The sequence below is a fragment of the Chenopodium album genome, chromosome 2 (assembly GCF_948465745.1).
Source record: "Chenopodium album chromosome 2, dcCheAlbu1.1, whole genome shotgun sequence".
Classification (NCBI taxonomy): domain Eukaryota; kingdom Viridiplantae; phylum Streptophyta; class Magnoliopsida; order Caryophyllales; family Amaranthaceae; genus Chenopodium; species Chenopodium album.
In genome coordinates, this window is record NC_137835.1 from 86,013,031 (window position 1) to 86,031,375 (window position 18,345).

The 18,345-nt window shown below is 37.5% G+C and overlaps 1 protein-coding gene across 1 annotated transcript; it reads left to right on the forward strand.

The window, feature by feature from the left end:
- Positions 1-8,833: 8,833 nt before the first annotated feature.
- Positions 8,834-10,952, forward strand: LOC145591919 (putative pectinesterase/pectinesterase inhibitor). The gene has a single exon (XM_081648402.1). The coding sequence runs from the start codon at positions 9,003-9,005 to the stop codon at positions 10,950-10,952; it is 1,950 nt and encodes a 649-aa protein (XP_081504528.1). The 5' UTR covers positions 8,834-9,002.
- The last annotated feature ends 7,393 nt before the right edge of the window (positions 10,953-18,345 follow it).

The following is an 18,345-nucleotide window of genomic DNA, read 5'->3' on the forward strand; positions in this document are numbered from 1 at the left end:
CTCAGGGGGGTGGCGCGGCTAGGTGGTGGAGGAGAAAATTAGGGCAGCAGCTAGCTGGCACTCACGGCAAAAGGAGGAGGACACTCAGGCTGGTGGCGCGGCTCGGTGGTGGAGGAGCCTCAGGGGGGTGGCGCGGCTAGGTGGTGGAGCAACCTCAGGGCGGTGGAAGGATTTTTCGAACTATGTAGGTGGTTTTCGAAAGAGAAAGAAAGGGAAAACAGAGAGAGGAAGGATTGAAGGCGGCCGGTTTTCGAAACCCCTGGTGGCCGCTGGTGAAGGTGACGGCTGTGGTGGAGGGAGAGAGAGGAAGGATTGAAGGATTGGGTCTGGTTCAATTGGCACCGGTTCAAACCGGTGCCTTTTTTAATTTTAGGCACCGGTTCAGGCCAAACCGGTGCCTTTTCTCTTCTTCTAAAATCCCGCCCATTTATGGACCGATTTTGGCCACCGGTTTGGCCTGAACCGGTGCCATATAGGGGGTGCCTATTACTATTTTTCTACTAGTGTATGTATTATTATGCTTTCCGTATCGATTTTATATGGGAAAACCATGGCGATTGTAAAAATGATACTACATCCTTAATTATTTCACAAACATACTTGCATATTGTAGCGAATGAACAATCGCTACGAAATAATCGCTACGAAAAGTGATTTTTCTTGTAGTGAATATATTAATCTCAAATAATTTTGGAAACTTTTTTGTCAAGCAAATTATTAGATTGTCTAAGCTAATTTTCTTGGCCAAGCTAGTTGTATTTTTTAGCTCTAATGGTCAAGCTAGTAGCTAGAGACTTTTGAAAATTGCAAGCAAGTCTCTAGCTACAACCATTGGAGTTGCTCTTTTAGCTTAATTTCAGTTCAGTACAACTCTAATTAGTTCAGTTTAGTTCAGCTCCAATTAGTTCAGTTCAGCTCCTCATTTCCTCCTCTTATAAAATATTCATTTCATCAGTTCAGTTCAGTTCAGTTCAGCTGTAATCAGTTCATTTCAGTAAATGTGAACAATCTTTAAATGTATAATGGAGTATTGTTGTGTATTTGTAAATACTCTGTACATAACAATGATTAGAATATTTTAAAAACGCATGGTAAAAAGAGAAAAGACGAGAGAGATAGGAAGATAGGGGTCTGTAGGTGGAGCCCACCTTTTTTTTTTTTTTTGTCATATGGATGGGGGATCAGATGCTGATTGTTCTATTAAAAGCTTATAAAATACAATTGAATCTTCATTAATACTATTTATGCATAAATTTAGTACAACTAAATGCATATATAGTATCACCGTATGTTCAGTGGTATTATTTGATTATTCAATGATATCACTCTAAATTTAAAATATGCATTTATTTGTACATATATGTAATTACATGAATGTCCATGATAATGTATGCAATTTTACATGCATGACATTATTCTCTTCCTTCCTTGCCAACTATTGAAGCCTTGTTCAAGTGCAACCAAGCAAATGATTTATGCCAACAAGACACAAGGAGGGTTGGTAACATTATTCTCTTTAAATTGCCTTCCTCGTCTAATTATGATAATCTAATAGGTTATGGTCAATTATATGGGAACTGAGTATAATATTAGTTTAAACAACATTGGTGAATGATTGGATGGTGATGACTTATACAAAGAAGGATTTAGTGTGATCTTTGCAAATACCAACAAGAATGTTATATGGAGTACTCTACTAAATAAAGAAAGTGGTATTAAATAACAAATATCTTCCTATAAAATGGATGGCTATAAAAGAACCAAGGGAATGTGAGTGATAGGAGGAGTTATGCTAAATTTTAACATACTTCCTCCTTAAAATATTTGTGGTATGAAAATCTTTACCCATTTAATATTTTATCGTTACAATTGTGATAAAAGATTCTAAACTTTATTGCAATTGTGAATAAACACGGAGAGTTGAGGGAGATAGAGAGGCAGAAAAAGGCTCTCTTTTCTCAATCTCTCTATTGTAAAAATTAATGATAAGATCCTTCGAGCTCTCTCATAAATAACTCTTATACTTATAAAAATATATATAAAGGAGAAGAAATGGGGGGTATGTTAGTGATATTAGTAATGTCCATCTTGGTCGCTGAATTGCCTGGATTAGGAATAAGAGAGGTAAAAGCCAACAAGTTAATTAATCGTAAAATGCTAGTAAGGAACACGGGGCATGCTCATGCTCATGCGCATGTCCATGGCGTTCGATTTCATGCTCATGCACATGCTAATTCCAATGCCCAAGGTGACATTTGCGGTGTTGATTCGATAAAAACGGTGAATGGACTTTGCGCAACAACCACATACAAGGATGCTTGCATCAAGAGTTTAAGCTCATTGACAAGAAATAGTGGCAATAACAATCCACAACAATACTTTAAAAGTGGAATTAATATGGCATTGGATGAGATAACAAAGGCCTCTTACCTCCCAGACACCCTACTCCCAAAAGCAAACTCTAAGAGGTCTACCTCAGCGCTTAATACTTGTAAGGAGCTTTTAGAACAATCTATTGATCGCCTTAAGATGGCTTCCAATCAAGTGGGTGTTGGCGACCTCCATTCCACTTTAAAAGACCCAACAGCCATCCTTAATCTTCGTCTCGAGCTTGGTGATGTTAACACCTTTTCTACTAATTGTTTGGATGAGTTTGTTGAGGCTCATGATCCACAACTCCAACAACTTATGCAAGATGGTATTACCAATGCTAAGGAGATTGCTGTCAACATGCTCGACGTTGTTTCCACCTATCAGTTTTAATCTCAGTTTCTCCCCCTCCCCCTATAAATTGAAAGGAAAGAAAAAGATTCTTGCGAACTACAAATGCAATAATTGCACAATATATGATGCCCTGTTTCCCTTTAATATAGATCGATGTTAAGGTTTAATTTTAATGTCAAACCCTTCTTCTCCTTAAGTTAGTTAGCATGACGTACGTACTCGATCATTTTCTCTCACCAAACACTTTCTTAATTATGGATAAACTTTGTATTTATACTACATTATTAGATTGTACATGTGCTAAAGCACCAAACACAATATATATATATATATATATATATATTATGTCCATTTTAGCAATTACCACCTTCTATTATGTCGAAGTGAGAAAGGGGAAATAGGAGGGAAAGGTAAAGGGTAGTACGTAATTCTTTACAGGGCCGTTTCTGAGGTTTTGGGGGCCCAAGGGCGAAAAAATAAATTGGGCCCTACTTTATGTAATTTTTTTTTTTTTTAATATTGGAGAATTTTTTTTTTCATTATTACTTTAATTTGAACAAATAATCTTTCTAAAAAAATAAAAAACATTTTCAATAAATAATCTAGTTTTGACTACTGTTTACAAAAAACCCTTATAATAATTAAGCTATATACAATGCCAACAATGGTAAAATATAATGTACTTCTACAACTATATGGTATGATAAGGACATAACGTTATGATCGATTCTCTCTTGCGAATGAAATTGATCTTGTTCATAATCTATAACCATTATATTATATTTTATTTTATTTTTTGACATATTTTATTATAATAGCAAAGATAATAGAAACAAGAATTTAAGCTATAATTATAATTTTACAAAAATAGTTAAATGAAAAATAACAAGAATTTAGGCTACAATTATAAATAAACAAAGAAATAAAAAGTTCTTTAAAAAAAAGAAACATGGTTACATAAAGTGGTTTATATATAGTTTTTAAAAAGTGGTTTATATATAGTTGTATACATCAATATATAGTATTTTAAGGAAGGGAAAAAAAAAAAAAAAAAAAAAAAAGAGCAAAATGTGGCTAATGGTAATCGAACTGCAGATCAAGATACAAACTTTTACCTAGGGGTGAGCACGGATCGGATATCCGATCCGAAATCCAATTTCGGATCGGATATCCGTATCCGAAAGCTTCGGATATCCGAAATTTTGATATCCGAAATTTTCGGATAGGATACGTCGGATATCTAGTATCCGATCCTTTCATTAGTATTGATCCTTTCTTTTGCAGAATATTAACCACAAATAACAAAATATTAAACCACAAAAATCAAATTTCAACATACAAAATTCAGAATCTAAAGACAACTAGAAATTGATGAGCAATAACTTAGAATCAACTAATTAAAATCAACAATATAAGGCAAAAAAATAATCAGCCTAATATTTATACTTAAAATACACTTATTGAAATCAACAGACAAGAATGAAGAACAAAAAAAATGAAATTGTGAGAGGAGCGAAAAGTGGAAGAAGCTGTGAGTAGGGGTGTTAAAAAAAACCAGACCCGATTGTCCCGTCCCGATTTCCCGATGACCCGGCAAATACCCGATGAGAAATTTGGGGAAAAAAAATTGTTTTTTCGGGTCGGGTACCCGACCCGGGAAAAGTGCCTGTGATTCGGGTCGGGACATGGGCCGCGTTTTGTTTATTTCGGGTACCCGATTACCCGGTTAAACAAAAAAAAAAAAACTAAAAATCTACCTCAAATGAGCCCAGTCAGTCGTTCAGCCCACCCCACACTCCCACATAGCCCAGTTACTCAAATAATCAATTAGGGTTCTCTACTTCTTCTCTATGAAATTCAAAAATGTCGTTTCTTCCTATTTCCTACTTCCTGCCTTCCTTCTTCCTCCTTTGATTTTTTTTTTTTTCCTGATTCTCTCTCTCTTCGTGCCTTCCTACTTCCTAGCTACTTCCTTGAGTTCCTTCTCTAGTAAGTGGTCAAGCTTCACGAATTTCTTTTCCTTCACGAGTTCACGGATTTCTGGTCCTTCACGAGTTCGAGTGAGTTCAAGCCCTTCACGAGTTCACGCGAGTTCAAGCGACTCAAGACTTCAATCTCATGTAATTCATGTTCTCACGCGAGTTTATTTAGGGTTATTTTGAATTTATGTAATCTAATTGATAGTATTATCGTGATAATTGGACTAAATCCGTAGTGTATTGCGCTCTAATTTATTGATGTTATCAACTTCTCATGTCATTTCTTGTCTTCTCCTGTCAAGAATGGAGGTTGATATTGTTCGGATTTTTGCAGTAAGGGAAGAGAGGGGTTAGACTTTTAGTGTTGATTATTGATGGGAAATGTTTAACTATTCTGGAATCTTATATGTTTTGAATTTGATTGTCAAAGTATAGTGTCAATTCATAATTTGCATATTACATGAAACTTCCTAACTTCTTCAATTTTACAGCCTTACAGGCTTTAAATCCCTATTTTAAGCATTTTTTCTTCTTTAATCTTGTTGTTTTGTCTTTTTTAATTTCTGGGTTTTAAAGGTTTTGTTGTGAATTAAAAGAAATTCGGGTACCCGATGTCCCGACCCGAATAATTCGGGTACCCGGAACCCGGGTACCCGAGATGTTCGAGTCGGGACATGGGACGAATTACCAACTACCCGAAACTCCGGGTACCCGGGTTTTCGGGTACCCGGAAATCCGGGTACCCGGATTTGAACACCCCTAGCTGTGAGGTGGAGAGAGTAGCCGCCGCTAGTCCCGCTACCACCATCAAATTGGAGAAGCCACCGTCGATTTGGGACTGAGATCTGAGAGGAGACGTCGTCGATTTAGGAGCGCAATGAGGATTACCGTCGATTTGGGTTGCTGTTGCTGGTGCCTGGTGGGAAAGGGCGGCGCAGTACGGCAGTAGGGGTAGGAGTTGACCACCGGGAGGAGGGGGAACTACTGGGGAAGGTTTTTGAACGAGAATAGAGGAGAGAGGAGAAATGGAGAATGAAAGATCAGAGAAGGAGAAGAGAGGAGAGAGAAAAGGGCGGTGAGGTGGGTTGGAGGAATGGTTTAGGAATTTAGGGTTTCTTGTTAGGGTATTTGGGCCTTTGGGGGGTATTTGGGCTTCTGAGGGTATTTGGGTTTGCTGGTCTGCTAGATGTAGCGATTTTTGGGTAGCATTTCGGATATCCGATATCCGACTTTTTTCGGATATCGGATATCCGAAATTTAAATTTTTGATATCCGATATCCGATTTATCCGGATCGGATATCCGATCCGAAATCAAATTCGGATCGGGTATCCATAATTTTCGGATCGGATGCGGATCGGATCATCGGATTTTCGGATCTTCAAATATTTACCCTAACCACCAAGCTACACAAACAAGCATGATGACAAATGTATCTCTAAATTTAATATATCGGTAATTTTACTGAACTTAAAAGCTGAAAAATGGGCCCTCCCCATCCGTGGGCCCTCGGTTGCCCCAGCTGCCCTGGGTGAGATACGGGCCTGATTCTTTGTAACCTGATTGTACACTTGATGTTTTTGAAAATAGTAGGTGGTAATTTTCAAAAAAAAAAAATACAAGGTGGTAATTGCTAAAATAGACATAATAAAAGGTGGTAATTGTCAAAATTTCCTAGAAACTCTAAAATATCTAATATATGTGTGTATATATATGCTAGAACGGGGAAGCTTTTAAGCTTGTTTTTAGTTAGGTAGTTGTACTGTACTTTGTATGTACAATGGAGATGAAGAATAGGAGATGAAGGGGAAGCAAGGTTCGTATTAATAAAGTAATATGAAATTAATTTGAGTTTATATAAAGGGTAATATAGTCTTTAGAATAATTAAGTGCTATTTTTAAAGTAATATGAAATTAATTTGAGTTTATATACGCTACATACTACAGTACAATATAATGCTAATGGGATTATTATGCTAACTTACCTACACTTTGTCATTCATAATGATGTATCTTATACAGTGTCGTTAATCTTATCTAACGAGGGATAGTACATAACACACAACTAATCCAACAATAATAATATAGCCAAGCTCATAATATCTACACAGTATAATTACATTGTACATAACACACCTAGAGTTATAAAGACATAACTTATATTTTCTTCTAGGTGGGACAAAGATCTTCTCAATTGAAGACCATTTTCACTTGATGACATTATTGTTTTTCAAAACCCCAACAAAATTAATACCTAAAAGCTTTTGAGCCAAAATTTCTAATTCAAATTAAAGATTCGGAATAACTTCATACACATTATATTGCTCGGGCTCATAAACAATTAAGGTAGCACTATTATTATATGGTCAATTGGTCATGCACTCCACTGGATTCATAAACATCTACAAAAGATAATCCATTATATTATTTACAAAAAGATAGATAGACCCATACTTTTGTTAAAAGTGACTTCATTTCTTATGTCTATATAGCTGAAATTCCTCTATTAATAGAATTTCATTAAGAATATACATCTCACGCGCCCTCAAAACATATACTAAATAATAGCGCGACTAAATTAGAGTGAACTAGTCAATTGCATTAAAATTACGGGTATGCATACATAAAAGGAAGGGTTATAGTTTATTTGTTGTTGACTAATCAAATGGGTCTCAAACCATCTCTCAGCTTGTTTCGTAAACAATTTCCATAGCTTGGATGTCCTTTATTTGGCGAAAGGATTTGCCAAATTACTGCAAGATCTTACATAAACTACAGTTACAATCTTGTTGCTTGGATGTTAAGATTATAAACTCCTCTCACATATCCAACGTCAGTTGGTCACAATTGCTACAGGAAGATTTAAAAAAAAAAAAAAAAAAACAAAACAAAACAAAAACAAAAAAGGCAAATAAAAATATTGACGGAGTAATACTTTACTCATACTCAGATCGATTGTTCTCACATCATCCTTTCTATTTTACTTCATGTATAGTAAATTCATTTTTTTCTTATTCATGTTTTTGATAAAGCTAAAATAAATAACAATGCCAAACAATCCCTAGTTGTGGACTTGTGGTCATTGCTAAATACTTAGTAATATTTGCACACTTGCATAATACTCCAAAGGATATTTAATTAAAACTAGCCTTCTGACCCGTACAAAGCACGGGTTATTCATAAAAAAAAATGCATTGAAAGATGAATTATGAAAATCAATAAGCCACTATGATTATAATGTGTGATAAAAATATGATTAAAGAAATTTAATTTTTGGAATTGTAATTGAAAATGAGGATTAATTAAAGGAGGGGTTAAAATTAAATAGAGAAAAACAAAAGGTTGAATTGAAGAGGGGAGATGAAGATAAAATATATATGGAAGATGAAGCATATATATAAGTTTTTAATGAAAGAATTAAAGAAATATACTAATATAGTGTAATAAAAAATTAATTAATGATACAAGAAGACATGTGGCATTTGGATTAGAGAAATAGATATTGAAGTGTAATAGGATGGAGACATGTGTTTTCCTTGGTTATAGTTTTTAAATACTAATAAATTACAGATATAGAAGTATAGATATAGATATAGATATAGATAGTAAGGCCATATGTCTATATAATTAGCTATTGTATGTATTCATTTATGATCCAACCAAATTTTATGTTGAAAGTAACAATTACAATTTCCTTGATTTGAGTATGATGCATACAACCATACGCCCATACATACAAGTATTGCTTTTGCAATTTGACTAAATTAAATTTGACATCACAAACAATCTCAAAAATTTTTGCTGCCCCGCAACCTGCGGTAAATGAGCTCTCCTCAAACCATAAAAGTCACATCAAAAATGGTAAGCCACATAGAAATCATATTGTAATAGTACGGAGTAGTATTTTGGGTAGGCTAAAAAAAAATAAAGGGATGCGAGACAAATTAGGGGACAATATTAAATTAAGCATTCTCATTATATTTAACATTAAACCAGTATAAAAAGTATATAACCCCATATAACTAATTGCATTATTACAAGTTAATAAAAAAATAAATAGTTGCAAATAAAATAGACAAAGAGAGTCAAGAGAAATAGAGGGGCAAACGAACTCCCATTTCTCTCCCTCTCTATTGTATGAATTAATAACATACAAAACACTATTGTAAATAAGAAACTCGTCAAAAGGAAAAATCAAAAAAATCCTATGGTTTTATCAAATACATAAATCATTCTATTCCATCGATATATTATTTGTTACATAGGTGATAATCGTTAAAAAAAATATATATATCAAAAAATGGGGGGAAAGGTGGTAGTATCAGTAATATCCATAATATTGGTGGTAGGAGTTGTAATTGGAGTGGTGGCAGTAGTGCATCGAGATAAGGGTGATAGTCACAAGGAAGGTGGTAAAGATGATGAGAACTTGTCATCTTCAATGAAGACAGTTAATGCATTATGTGGTCCGACGACATATAAGGATTCATGCATCAAGAGCCTAGGCTCGGTTGCACAAAACCAAAGCGCCACACCACATGACTATGTAAAAGCTGGTGTCAAGTTAGCACTAGAGGAGATAGCTAGAGCCACCAACCTCACTGACACGCTTGTACCAAAAGCCAATGCAACCAAGAAACCGGAGATGGCCAATATGGCTATTGAAAGTTGTAAGAACTTGTTTGACCTCGCTATAGATCGCCTTGATGGGGCTCTTGACCAAGTCCATGATCCTAATATATATAAGGACAAAGGGCTTGTATGGAGCCTTCGCCTTTGGCTTACCGATGTTGTCACATTTTCTACTAGTTGTGCGGACGAGTTTGAAGAGGCCGAGGCTCCAGACCTTCAAAAAATCATGCAAGATGGTGTTGTCAATGCCACCGAGGTCACTATAAGCATGCTGGACATTGTTACCAACTTTAATGAAGCCCTTTCCGGTCTAGACCTTTCGATTAATGCTACCAATTTGGTTCAGCAGGTTAAGACTACTGGTGAAGGTTTAGATGTTAATAATATTCCCACAAATAATCGTCACCTTCTTGGCATGGCTATTGATGGAGAGGGAAATCCTACATGGTTATCTTCCTCAGACCGTAGGCTTTTGAGCGATGGAAACAAAGGCTCTAAAAAAACGAAGAACAACAAAAGTAAAGGTTCTGGAAAGGGGGGCAAGAAAAGTAAGGGAAAAGGAATAAAGAAGGGCAAAGGTGTTGCAGCCGGAGCAGGAACAGGAGCAGGTGCCGCTGCTGCTGCTACTGGGGCTATTGCTGCTCCTGCTATTGTACCTGGAATGAAGCCTAATGCGATAGTTGCCCAAGATGGTAGTGGTCAATTTAAAACCATCGTAGATGCTCTCAAGACGCATCCAGGTAAGGTGCAAGGTCGATTTGTTATCTATGTTAAGGCCGGCATCTATAAGGAGGATGTGTTGATAGGAAAACAACATAATAACGTTTTCATGTACGGTGATGGACCAACAAAAACAGTGGTTATGGGTGATAAGAGCTTTGCAAAAGGTGTACAGACATCAAAAACTGCTCCATTCCAAGTCGAAGGGTTTGGGTTCTTTTGCAAGGATATGGGGTTTCAAAACACTGCAGGGCCACAAGGGCATCAGGCTGTAGCTTTAAGGGTCAATGGTTTACAAGCAATCTTCCAAAATTGTTTTTTTGATGGTTACCAAGACACTCTATACGTCCAAGGTGGATCCCAGTTCTTCCGCGATTGTCAAATATCTGGAACTGTTGATTTCATCTTTGGCAATGGTGCTTCATTGATCCAGAACTCAAAAATCATTGCAAGAAGGGGTAATCCTGGACAACAAAATCTGGTCACAGCTCAGGGTGGGATAGCAGCTAACGAGGCCACGGGGATTGTGATCCAAGGGTGTGAAATCGTAGCGGGGACAGATCTTTTTCCAGAAAGGCTAAAGGTTGCAACTTACTTAGGCCGTCCATGGAAGCCTTACGCAAAAACCGTATTCATGGAAACTGTCATGGGTGACTTAATCCAACCAGCTGGTTATTTCTCTTGGCAATCACCAGAAGGAAAAAATAACCATTTGACTGCTTTCTATGGTGAGTATGCTAACCGTGGACCAGGCTCCAATACCGCTATGAGGGTTAAGTGGCCACAAGTTAAGGTTTTAGATAAGACTACAGCCCAACGTTACTCTGCTGCTACTTTTTTAGCAGGTGCTCCTTGGGTGAAGGTTGCTGGTGTTCCAATCAGTCTTAATATTGCTTAGAATATCCATTAGAGTAGAAACTATACTTTTAAGTAATTAGGATTTAATCATCCTATATCCTAATCTCCCACATTTAATTAGTGAAATTTTCATTCGCAATACTTTTTTTTTAGTTTGTAAATCGTATTCGCTACCTAAATAAGAAAAAAAAGAATTATCGAATGACTACGTACTTATTACGGAGTAATGTTTTTGGATACAAGTATATTACTAAATGGTTAACCAATTACTTGTAAATCTATAACACTACTAGAAACCAGTCTATTCCCGACGGACAGATTCCGACGGACATGTTTTTAGTCGGAAAAGTCAAAAATTTTGACGGATTTTGATTCCATTGGAAATTTCCGACGGACATTTTAAGTCCCATTTCAGCTGCTAGGAGCTCGGCTTTGTAGGTTGTGCAAATACCATAGTTAGCAGCAAAACACTTTAAGAATTTGCTAGCACAATCTCGCAAAATACCACCACCTCCAGCCAGCCCAGGTGCCCCCTTTGCGGCTCCATTAGTGTTTAAGGTATAAGAATAAGAAGAGAATGCTTTTCAAGATGCTTACTATTAAACAGAAGAAGCCTTTAAATAGACTTTACATGAGAACTACAAAGCTAAAGATAATTACAAAATATAACAACTTAAGGTGATAAGCATACTATGAGATAAGAAAGCTAGCTGTACAAGAGTGATCATAAGTAAATAATTATAAGGATAATTATTTACGGTTGTTATACTTCAATACTCCCCCGCAAGATGGACGGCTTTTGAGTGAGGCCAATCTTGGCAAATAGATCATGAAACCTTGTCTTAGCAAGGGGCTTAGTGAGAGCATCAGCAAGCTGGTCTGAACCAGAAATGTGTTGGACACGAAGAGTGCCAAGCTGGAATTGTTCATGCACAAAGTAAAATTCTAGTGCTAAGTGTTTCATTCGTGAATGAAACACGGGGTTAGCCGAGTAGTGAGTTGCACTCAGATTGTCACAGTAGATACTCGGTGTATAGAGAAAGCGAATGTCAAGCTCCAAAAGCAGAGATTGGAGCCATAGAATTTCTGCCGTGGTTGAAGCTACGGCTCGAAACTCAGCTTCAGTAGAGGAAAGAGCAAGTCCCTGTTGTTTTTTCGAACTCCAAGATAGAGGATTGCGACCAAGGTAGACAATATAACCGGTGGTGGAGACATAAGAATCACGATCTCCTGCCCAATCGGCATCCGAATATGCATGTAGTCGCAAGGGAGAGTCACGGTGAAGAGTAATTCCATGATGTGATGTCCCCTTTAGGTAACGAAGGAGTCTTTTTAGAGCTGCCCAATGCAAGTCAGTGGGTTTGTGCATGTATTGAGACAATCTATTAACCGCAAAAGCAACATCTAGTCGAGTTAACGATAAATATTGCAAACTCCCAACTAAAGCTCTATACTCAGTAGGTGATTGAAGTGGTGTGCCATCAGCTATATTGAGGGGGGGATGAGTCACCATTGGTGTAGGAACTGATTTGGCATCGGCCATATTTGCTTTTCCAAGTAAATCCTCTATATATCTCTGTTGGATTAAGAACAGACCCTTTGGGTGAGGAAGCACCTCAACACCAAGAAAGTATGACAGGTTACCAAGGTCTTTTAGTGAGAATCTTGCTGCCAAATGATCAATAAAAACTTGTAGTGCTGAAGTAGAGGGTCCCGTGATGATGATGTCATCTACATAAACAAGGAGATAAAAAAATTGTACCATTGTGACGGTACATAAACAGAGAGGGGTCGGCAATAGAATTGCGGAACCCATAAGACAAGAGGAATGCACGAAACTCTTGATACCAAGCCCGTGGCGCTTGTTTTAGACCATATATTGCTTTTTGAAGTTTGCAAACATGAGAGGGATTATCCTTGTCTAGAAAGCCGGGCGGTTGTGACATATATACATCCTCCTTTAAGGAGCCTTGAAGGAATGCATTGTTAATGTCGAGTTGGCGAATAGACCAACCATTTGTAACGGCAAGGGATAGCATGAGGCGAACTGTAGTGGGTTTAATGACAGGACTGAATGTCTCAGAGTAGTCTAAACCAGGCCGTTGATGAAACCCCTTGGCCACAAGTCGAGCTTTGTAGCGGTCAATTGATCCATCCGACTTATATTTTATACGATACACCCATTTACAGCCAACCAAATTCTGAGTAGAGGAGGGTGGAACAAGTGTCCATGTGAGGTTGCGAGTGAGAGCATTATATTCATCCGTCATGGCAGCCCGCCATTGCGGATCTTTCAAGGCTTGAGTAATATTAGTTGGTTCAGTTAGAGAAGATTGAACCACAGCATGATGTGCAAATTTGGGGTTAGGCTTAACAATATTATTCTGGAGCCTAGTGACCATAGTGCGGGTGGGGGGAGGAGGAGGAGGAGGAGGAGGAGAAGGAGAAGGAGGAGTAAGGGAAGGAGGAGGAAGGGGCGTAGCGGAAGCGGAATTAGTGGCCGGGACCGGCTGTTGTATGATAGGAATAGGTACAGTGCACCACTCATCAACATTTGTGGTTGTGGATGATAGTGGAGAAGGACATAAGTCAGGGTAGGGAAAAACATCCTCAACAAATTTTACATGACGAGAGGTGTACATACGGTTGGTAGGAGGGTGATAGCAGTAGTACGCACTTTGTGTAGATGAGTAGCCTAGAAAAATACAAGGCAGGGAGCGAGAGTCTAGTTTGTGGGAGGCATAGGGTCGTAGCCAAGGGTAACACAAACATCCAAAATTCCGTAGTTTTTGGTAGTTCGGAGGGGAAAGAAATAGAGCTAGATAAGGGGATTTATTATCAAGAGACTTAGTGGGGAGACGATTAATGAGATATGTAGCAGTGGTGAAGGCATGAGGCCAGAAGGCTAAGGGAAGTCGGGCATGAGTAAGAAGTGACAAGCCTGTTTCGACAATATGCCTATGTCGACGTTCGGCATAGCCATTATGCTCGGGGGTGTGTGGAGGAGTGGTAAGATGAGAGATGCCATTAGTAGAGAGGTGGGGATTTAATTTTTCATATTCACCACCATTATCAGAAAAAACTTGAATAATGGGACGTTTGAAATATTTTTCTACAAGAGCCCTAAACCTCAAAAAAGTATCATGGGTGTCAGACTTTTTCTTTAGGGGATAGAACCATACATATTTAGTAAAGTGATCTACAAAAATGACATAGTACTTAAAGTTGCCATGAGAATAAATAGGAGAAGACCAAACATCAGTAAAGACAAGTTCAAGAGGAGCAGTAGAGGTGAGAGTTGAAACCGAAAAAGGTAACTTGTGACTTTTATTGATATTACAAGAATTACAATGAGACATGGAAAAATCAGAAATGGCTAAATTGAAAGATGAATTTAAAATCCTAAGGATAGATGAAGATGGATGTCCAAGACGGTGATGCCAGTCATGCACAGGTAATTTGAGACTTGTGAAGACTCGAGGAGGACCTGGGTTCCATTCATAGACTCCGGCTCTAGTTGGACCTTGAAGGAGGATGGTTCCCTTCAAAAGCTCCTTAACACGAAAAAAAGAAGGTAAGAACTCAATGCTAGTATTGTTATCTTGACAGAATTTATTGATTGATAGAATATTTCTAGAGATGGAAGGCACATGTAAAACATTAGAGAAATGAAAGGTAGAGGAGGGAGTGGAGATAGAGAATGAACCAGTATTTTGGATCGGAAGAGTCGAGCCATCACCAATTACAAGTTCCTCAGTGCTATCATAGGGAGCATGTAGAGAGAGGTTGGCGAGATCATTTGTCACATGATGAGATGCCCCACTATCTAAGAGCCAAGAGTTTGAAGCAGGGACATTATTAGCCGTGGCAAGATGAGCATGAGGTTGTTGATGGCCTTGTTGAACAGCCCGAGCTTGTGTTGCAGTTGGGACATTAATCTGAGGAAAGAGAGCTTTGAAGATAGCACACTGATCAAGCGCATGACCTTGGTTGCGGCACCACTGACATTTACCAAGGTATGGGCATTGTTGACGAGGTGCAGTAGAGGTATTGCGTGGAGTAGGAAGAAGAGCTGGACTGGGTGTGAGATAATGTTGATGCTTAGCGTGGCTGGTGGATGCACGGTGTTGAGCAGCATGGACTGTGGCAGGAAAGGGAGTAGGAGAAATTGTCGATGCAGCCATGAGTTCTCTAGTGATGAGTTTCTCATGGAGCTCTTCGAAAGAAATAGGAGAGTCTCTAGCATTAACCGCATCAATTACAGGCTTATAAACCTCATAATCAAGGCCAAAAAGGACTTTATCAATAATATCCTCGGGATCCATGGGTTTCCCCATAGAGGCAAGGCGATCAATACACTGTTTGATGGCCTGCATATATTCAGAAATGCTAAGGTTTCCCTTAGTGATCTTGGCTAGGTGGTCCTTAATTTGTTTGAAGTGACCACGGGATGGATTGGCATAGGTGGAAGCAAGGATATCCCATGCTTCTTTGGCTGTTTCAGATTGAGAGACAAGAGGTACAAGATCAGGTGATAGGGTGCCAACAAGGGCCCCAAAGACAAGACGGTCCTGACGGAACCAAGGGAGGGCAGAAGGATTGGTTGCCGAAGTTCCTTCGGCAGTGGTGATAGAGGCAGGTGGGGAAGGAAACGTGCCATCTACAAATTTGTAGAGGTCGTATCCGAGCAGCGTGGCTTGAAGGTGGGTTTTCCAGGCAATGTAATTGGTAGGGGTAAGCTTAATGGCATTGTGAAAATGAACCACAGTGAAGGGTTTAGTTGGATCATTAGCATTGGGAATGATGGAGTCGTTGTTAAGAACCATGATAAGAGCAAGAAGAGAAGGAAAAAAAAAATTAGATCGATCGCTGTGATACCATATAAGAATAAGAAGAGAATGCTTTTCAAGATGCTTACTATTAAACAGAAGAAGCCTTTAAATAGACTTTACATGAGAACTACAAAGCTAAAGATAATTACAAAATATAACAACTTAAGGGGATAAGCATACTATGAGATAAGAAAGCTAGCTGTACAAGAGTGATCATAAGTAAATAATTATAAGGATAATTATTTACGGTTGTTATACTTCAATATAAGGCAACCCAATTCAAAGGGGGAGATAACCATTTGATTAATGTTTCCTTCATCAGTCTTCTAGGAGTAGCTATCAGCTGGCTTAAGGTATGCTCTCTAGAGAACACACTCCAAGTCTCGTCAATTTTGCCACAAAGAAAAGAGCCAACATCAGCTGGTATTGCTTCACTACTACCAAACAAAGCATTATTTCTCCATCTTCATAACCACCATAAAGTAGTAGCAAAAGCTAGTGGGCACTTCTCTGAGAAAATAAGGTCATCTGCTTCTAGGTTGCGCACCATCCAAGCATTAAAATCACCTGCAAAGAAAGATAGATGGATAAAGAGCAACTCTTCCCATGTTTTTCCAAACTTTCCTAGCAATAGGACAATCTCTCAATAAATGGAGCAAAGTCTCATTTGTATGGGCCTAGCAGCGATGGCACAAAGGATCATCAGTTAAGTGCCTCTTAAGCTTATTCACATTGCAAAAAACTCGATCATAAAAGCAGAGCGAAAGGAAAAGTGCGTATTCTTTGTGGCACTGGTGCCTTCCCCGCAAACTCCCATTTTGGAAGTTTGCGTTCTTAAAAAATTCGTTTAATGGTTTAGGAGTCATTTGGGACCTTCTGGGTCCAAATTGAGTTTGAATTTGGTAAAAAGAAAAAAAAATACATAAATGTCTTGTTTTACATACATATTGGGAAACGTTTCAAATTACGTGTCATTATTTTTTTAACTGTAAAAATTGTTGGAGTAAGTTTTTACGATACTGTCATTTTAGTAAATACTCCCTCCGTTTTTTTTATTTTCATTAATTCACCATAATGAATGTTTTTGTTGAATTCATCACTTCGATATTTGGTAACTTTATACTATATTTTATCATTTCTCTCTCTTACTTTGAACCTCACTCAAATTATTTTATCATTTTTCTCTCTTCCATGGTCCCCACTTAAATAATAAAAATATCTTTCCCCTCTCACTTACTTTCTCTTTCATGGTCCCCATGTTATGGATTGAAGACTATAATCCTTGAATCGGATTGCCATCTTGCTGTTTCTCGCCTCTCTAAGGCTACCACTCATTTTACTAATCTTGATTATGTCCTTGATGATTCATCTTAGCTTTAGTTTTAATTTTGTTTCTTGGTCTCATGTTCAATTCGTAGAGATGGGAATTTCGTTGCTCATCACCTAGCTAGTTTAGTTTCTTTTGGTGTTGAACAGGTTTGGGAGAATTTTTGATCCAATGTAATCTCTCCGTATGTACTAATGGACAAATTGTCCATTGATTAATAAAATTGGTTCTAACCGGGTTTCAAAAAAAAAAAGTAGCACTCCTTAAAACTCCCTACATTCCCAAGTGATGTAAATAAAAAAAATAAAAAAATAAAAACGATCCTTAATTATTTCTAAAAACGGAGTACTTTGTACTTCTTCCGTTTTTAAAATACTTGTTCTACTATTCATTCATTTGCAACCGTTTTTAAATACTTGCTCTATTTTCTTATTTGGAAAGCTTAGACCTAACATAAATCATACTCCATCCGTTTTTTATTTGCATCACTTGTGTTTGCACGGAGTTTTAGGAGAATGAATTTGGTATAATATAATAATGAGAGTAGATGAATACTTTATTATGGTAAAAGTAATATGGAGACCATGAAAGTGAAAGTATAAAAGAGAAAGTAGTGAGAGCATTCCCAACAATGAGCAAAAATTGGTTTCCTCATTCTCTCTCTACCCACTTTCTCTCTCTTTCAACCCATGAGCATTTTTGTGACCATAGTTTTATCCTATCAATGATCAAAAAAAAATTTCTTTCTCATTCTCTCTCTAGTGCATCTTCTCTCTTACTTTTACTAATACTCTCTTATATTTCTCTCTACTATATTATTTTAAATTCTTTTTTTTTTACTTGCATTGTGGATCCCACATGATTACTATTCATCTTAAAAATTGCTCATCCTATGAGCAATTTTCATTTTGCTCATTAGCATTTTTACTTTTGCTCATTGATGTAAGTCATTTTTATTTTAATTTCACCCAAAGTTTTGCTCATCAACATTTTTTTGTTCATTGTTGGGAATGCTCTGAGGACCATGAGAGAGAGAATGATAAATTATTTGACTGGTGTTTAAAGTAATGAAGAGAAATAATAAAATATATATAAGACCATTTCCAATGGTGAGACTCAAATTGAGTATTGAAATACAAAATGAGTTGTTTTTTACCTTCAATGGTGATACCATACTCACTTCTCAATTTAGCAACTCATGTGAAACCTAATTTCTCAATGGTGAGACTCTCTAAAATACACTTTCAATTATGGCTCACCAAATCCATTTCTTT